Source organism: Liolophura sinensis, chromosome 7, assembly GCF_032854445.1.
Source record: "Liolophura sinensis isolate JHLJ2023 chromosome 7, CUHK_Ljap_v2, whole genome shotgun sequence".
Taxonomy (NCBI): domain Eukaryota; kingdom Metazoa; phylum Mollusca; class Polyplacophora; order Chitonida; family Chitonidae; genus Liolophura; species Liolophura sinensis.
In genome coordinates, this window is record NC_088301.1 from 56,393,688 (window position 1) to 56,400,237 (window position 6,550).

Consider the following 6,550-nt stretch of genomic DNA (forward strand, 5'->3'; position numbering starts at 1 on the left):
ACAGTGACTAAATCAACTGGCCTTTAGTGTAATTTTTCTATTTTCTGCCATCTTAAATTGGCTTTTTACTTGAACTTGATAAGCTTACCTCCGCATTTGAGCCTGCCCTGCAGTCATAATAGCACTGACACACTGATGTGTACAATATTGTCCTCCATGGCAAGTATTTCACACTGAGCAGAGGACCAGATGTCTCCATGCATACACTTGACCACAGCAGAAACTCTATCACCTTAACACAGGAAAATGGCAAAGTATATTTGCTGATGAAACTAAACCAGGTGTGGAGAAATGATAGTCAGAAAACTGCCCACAGATTCTCACAAAAGTCTCAAAATACCTTACTCTACCTATGGAATCACATTATATTAGTAATCACTTGTTTCATAATCACTTATGAAATCAGTTGCTTTTTGTTTTTCAAATTTAACCAAAAACGTCTGAAATCAGCCAAGTGAAGGAAATTTTCGATGCCTGTTAAACCTAAGTAACAAAAGATTAAATGGTGCACTTATCTGTTTATTCCACAATGTGGTACATAAATCCTAATACGCAAGTGAAAACAATACCTTTGAACAGTGTCCGTATGACATCAGATATCTTGAAATGCTGTAAATGTGGATGGTACCTGTAATACAATGGAATAAAACTGTAAGCTACATGACATGTTGTTTTTTTAATGGTGGGATGAGTTATATAAACTGGAAGTCATAGTGCTTTTAACAACACACTAATAGTAAAAATTTAAATACAGAAGTTGATATGCACTCATACAAGTATTATAATGTTAATGGGACGTACACAGAAACTGTGCATATCTTAACATGTACTATTTGAAATGACACAAGTTAACTATATATATATATACATATATATATATATATATATATATATATATATATACATACATAAAATATATATAATATATTCTGTTGATCATCTACAAAAGCAAAACAGCAAAAGATACAAAGATTATATTTCCTAGGTAGCTGTTGATGTTTGCTCAGGCACATTTTCTTTGCATGGCAAAATGCTTGTATGCATGTCATATGATGGCAAAACTTTTTTTATATGTTCAAGTAAAATCGATCCACGACATTTATAACTTCTGCCTACTACACATTTCTCTCTTACCATTGTATACCAGCCAACAAAGAGACTCTTTTGGCAACACAACCTGAAGAAGCATTCTGAGAAAAGTCAGGATATGTAGACACTTCTCCACTGACTGACTGTTCTGAAGTTTAGGGTCACTGGTCTTCACTGCTTGATACATTGTTGTACACTTCCCCATGAGAGCACGGAACTAAACAAAAACCAAACAAGCGCATTTTGATATCTAAATTAGATGTTCATATACAGATGTACATATACATTTGATTTTTGGTCTTCATGTACAACTAAATCTTCAGTATTGTTGAGTGTAGAGTCGCAGACCTACGAACTCCATCTTCATCTTTTATGTACATTTATATCAAAATTACATGTAGATCTGAGATTTGTTTCATCCTTCCCAGCTCTGCTTTCAGAAATACAATGTGCAAGCTATTAGCTGAGAACATTGCCAAACAATCTCAGACCTACACAATGTGTAGCTTTTATCCATGATAAGCTGACCGTATGTCAGTAGATTTGGTATGGTAGATATGAAAATTACTACCTTCAATACATTTTATTTACTTAGTAATAAAGAAACGCTAAGAACTCATACTGATTTCTCATTGAGTGTTTGTCTTTTTGTAGCCTTAGCTAGCTGTAGGTAATTAAAGCTCTTACTCAAAAATGGTTTCATGAGTATAACAGTACTTAATATTATGGCTGTTTCTTTTTAATGTACATTTATCAGTTTAAGTCAGAAGAACTGTTACCATAAAACCCAATATTTTCTGTCTCAAATCCTTCCCTGAAGAAAAGATTCTTGAATGTATCCACATCTGTGATATCTTTTGTTCTGATATTTCCAAAAAGAACTCAAATATCGGTCATAGCACTGCCACAGAGCCAGGTTATACTCCTAGTTTAATAAACAAATAAGAAAAAAATCAATTTAATCAAAACTGAGTAAGGATTGAATGATTCTTATACTGAGAAAACAATGCAATATTTTCCCCATGAACTCTCATGAATGTTTTTACAAATAAGTTTTGTTCAGTTTTATAAATGAGGAAAATGACAATTTTTGCACTGAATTATAAGAAAACTAAATACAGATGCTTACTTTAACATATTTTCTAAAACAAGCAAAAAAAGAAAAAATGAGGGAAACATTGAAAGCATTGTAGAGTCTAGCTTGGTAAATTGTATTACCTTTATTGACACCAAGAAGTCACCAACTTCCAAAAGTTTTTCTTCAAAAACTTCTTTGGGGAGCTTGGCCTCATATTTGTTCCAAAGTTCAAACAGCATTTCATACATGTTCACATATTAGAAGAGGTCACATATTTTTTAGATCACATTTTCTACCTTTAACTACAAAACACAATGCATTGATTATACTAGTTATTCAATCAAAGGATAGAGTAGTGTACCCCTATCATAGCCAACCTTTATTTTTTTTTTCTTTCAATGAAAAGTGGTACCATGGCCATACCTGTTGTACTGCTTCCAATGCCACTGTAATCATACGGAGAATTAAAACATTTTTGTGAAGCTGATCCAATCTCTGATCCATAGACTATCACAGTTGGCATCAGAAGTATCAATTGAGGCCATTATGTACTTCTGAAAGTGCATTCAGTCTTAAATGCCAAACTTTAGGTTAAAGACAGTATAAATAATTTACTGTGATGTTTTACTAACTCAGATGTTGAGATTCTCTGCAATGTCTTGAGCCTGTAACTGATGAGCTTCAGGGCATTCGTGACAAACATTTTTTTATTATTTTGCAATGAAATTTGTCGGACAAATCAAACTGAAATATAAAAGAATGCTAGGTAGAGAAATCCAGTATTTCAGATATTTCCCTAGAGGCAGTATTTAGAAAAATATTTTTTCCAAGTACATGTATATCTTCACAGTTCAGTAGTGCTATGGGGTACAATTTCCCATATAATGACCTTAAGCCTTTTTTCCCATTAAATTTTTTTTTCAATTTTATTTCAACAATTTCTGGCCTACTATCACTGCTGCAGTACTACAGTAAAGGTGTACTTTAAAAAAAAATAATAATAAATCCGTGTTAGTTTAAAGTACTGTTTTTTATCACGGCCTGGGTAAGAGCACCTGCTATATACCGGTATACTTAGAAAATCTTTTTTGTGCATATTGTTGTTTTGACACTTACATTTCTGGATAAGAAATTGAACTTACGCCCTTGAAACCGAATCGTCTGATGATGGTTTATAGTCTTGTGTAGTTACATGTGTCTTCTTCATGTATACAACATACAATTTTATCTCCTTGTTCATCGCTTGAAGAACTGGGTTGTTTTTATCCTTGGAATAAAATGAACTGGATTGGCCCTTATTGGCCGCCAGCTGCTGCTGCAGTCCGCAGGGTAGAAGCCATCTTCAAATGACAAATTAAATACAGGTTTTTTTCTAGTTGCAGTAGCTGTAAGTTATTCCACCTCTTTCCGATTTGTGACAGAATGGCCAGTTACTAGCGGCCATCTTAAACGCCTATTCGTTACTAATAGCGACGACTGGCGGTCGTACCTTGACACAGCCTCGTACCTTGCCTATTGAAACACTTACCGTTCTTCTTGTCTTCTGCTGTTATCCAATCAAAGCGTGACCTGATTGTACATACGTGTGTACCCTATTTCGTCTAATTTTTGTGACACCTGGTCTACTCATTTTAGTCCCATGTATATGTAATTGTAGCAGAAATATTAAGTTTCTTTTTTTCTCCCATGGTTAGCCCATATAATGAACAACATACTCATTACTTTTCCAAAAAGCTGGTAAAAAAATGTAATATTCTTTCAACTTCTATATAGTATATATATAATACTAGTATATATCAACACTGATAGCTAATTTGACAGATTTCTCTGGACAAACACTGAACTATTTGAGATATGACTGTTTCATAAAAAACTGATGATAAAAGTTTGTTTGATATGTTTATAAAGCAGTGAATGTCAGACATGCAACATGATAGTGATTGAACTCTAGTCAGAACGGCCATTTCACTACGATTTCTTCAGTGCAAAACTTGCACTGTGAAGTGGCAAATGTGTGAACCATTGTCAAGTCAAGAGTTTATTGTAGCCCATGCAAAATTTAAGTTTTTATTACTTTGGCATCATTATTATTCTGTTAATATTAATATTAATATGACTTCAACCTAAAATAAAAACCTGGCCAACCTTATTGACTATGAAACTCCAGCTAGACACCAGTAACGAGAACATTGATTCTTAATTTGATGAAGTGAAAGAGTTCTGCTTCTGAGGATTTGCCAGACCACCAATTATATTGACTTAACACAAGTCCTACAAATCAGTAGAATTCTTAATCTAGTTATAGAATCTTATCACAGCCACTTCTTCATAACCAAGTCAGAGTTGGTTACTGCTTGCTACATTATCTTTAAAAAGTGAACAAAAGGCATCCAAGTAACAATAATGAAAGTTTACTTCTAAAACCTGAACATGTAATAAAATAAATGAGGCTTTTTATACAAAATACATACACGCTGAGCTTGTATGTTCGGCAGACAATAAAGAGAAGTATATTCCTTTCATGCATAAATTTTGCACTTTATTCAAACTTCAGACTTACTGGCTGGTAGATATATTCACAAATGTACAAAAGTTACAATAATAAAATACAAATCTTTTCTATGAACACATAAATGAGATAAGGTGAAAGAACTGAAACATTTCCATACAATTTGTCATATATCCATGCTGTTAAATGGATATGTAAGCACATGTCTTATGGTAATCTTCTATCCACACTGACAAAAATGATCTTATTGCTGTGTTTAGGACAATGTTATTGATGATGTCTCACATTAATCACATTTCAATCTCATGTGAGACACTGATATCCTCTATTTTACACTGAGGTGAATGTCTTAGTCTCAGACAACATTTCTCATGGGCTAGGCAAATGTTAATATCATTCTTTCCATTAATAATTACAACAGATCATCTCCTAATTTCTCAACAGTGGTTCTATAAATGAAAATTAAAGGTTGAGCCACACATGCAGTGAGTTTATTACTGAGAAAATAATGAATTTACACATGGAAATTGCATGACACATTCTCAACAGTTCAAAGCAGATTTTCTATAAGATATGAGAATCATGATTGTTTCTGCCAATGCCACAGTTTTTCATCTGTATAGTTCAACGCCTCTTTTTCCTCTCATGTTTCGTGTTTCGGCGAGCGGTGTTCTGATCATGCTTTGGTGTACTTGCTTGGTGAGGTTCGGGTAACTCTTGGTCAGTTTCCTGGAAAATAATGAAAACATTTAAAATGAATAATTCACTGTATATGATACCATACATAAGGGTGATGAGGCCATGAATAAAAATACTAAAAATTCTAAAGTTTTTATAAAGATTATATTAGAAGTTTCTTCCTTTAATACTTTGTTAATTTCTTTGCAAAAATCTTATTCAAAAGCCACATTAAAAAAGAATGATCTAGTGGCCTATCCTGATCCCTATTATTTCCTGATAGTGTTGGGTTACACCCCCCAAAAATTGTTAATGATGGGCTGACCGCCAATTATCTTCAATTTTTGATTACTGCATATGTACAGTAAATGCCCGACTCCTGTAAATAAGGAAAACTAAGTAATCTTTTGCATTTCTGTTTAGACTAATTGCATGATCTGAGTTTGTCTGAGATAGCTCTGATGTTAAGTTTGGCAAATGCACTCCATTTAAAATCCTGGTGCATTTGGAGTAGCAGTTAGTCACCACACTTGAGTCCAAAATTACCCATCAAATATGACTCCTCAGCCTAAGACTTATGTTACTTACAATTTTGTTTTTTGATGTTAAGAGGACATAACAACCAAAGTAACCAGCACTATAGGCATTTTAAGTCGTCATGGTAGTTACATGCTTTTAACGTTAAGAGAGTTTCGTGCAAGTGGGTCCTGGCAAGTGATTAACCATGCAAGGGGTCTCTCCGTGGCGAAGTACAGAGTCGATCCACAGAGATAAGTTGATTTGGTAATACTAAGTAGCCATATGATGTCATTCTTGAAAACTAGGATATCCAAAACCCCACCCACCCAAACACACTCTCCTTCCAACCAACCCACACCCCCAAACCCCTTACCCCAACACCCTTTTCAATTTAATGATTTCCGAACACTGGCAAAGCTTCACTCGTCATTTTAACTTCATACCTTCTCTGCATCACTCTTTGGGATAAACACCACAGCAAATATACAGACAAGCTGGAAAACTGCGCCGATCATTAGTCCATAATACAAAAAGTTGTCTATAAAAGAATATTCTAAACTTTTATCCAAGACGATCTTGTCAGCTGTGGACGCCATCGTGAAGCACTGCAATCGTTACGGCATTCAAGACCCACTTTACGGCAAACATCACGGAGCCAATCATATAATTCAGAAACT

The 6,550-nt window shown here is 34.3% G+C and overlaps 1 protein-coding gene across 2 annotated transcripts in view; it reads right to left on the reverse strand.

Annotated features, from left to right (window-relative positions):
* The window catches only part of LOC135470090 (cilia- and flagella-associated protein 54-like), a 50,981-nt gene extending 49,680 nt beyond the window's left edge, over positions 1-1,301 (reverse strand). For both annotated transcript variants that reach the window (XM_064748837.1, XM_064748838.1), the window contains exons 1-3: positions 1,135-1,301; positions 570-628; positions 89-232 (exon numbers count right to left, since the gene is read on the reverse strand). In XM_064748837.1, coding sequence (XP_064604907.1) covers positions 89-232; positions 570-628; positions 1,135-1,294 — 363 coding nt within the window. In that variant the 5' untranslated portion in view covers positions 1,295-1,301. The remainder of the gene's footprint in view (positions 1-88; positions 233-569; positions 629-1,134) is intronic.
* Positions 1,302-6,550: the final 5,249 nt, after the last annotated feature.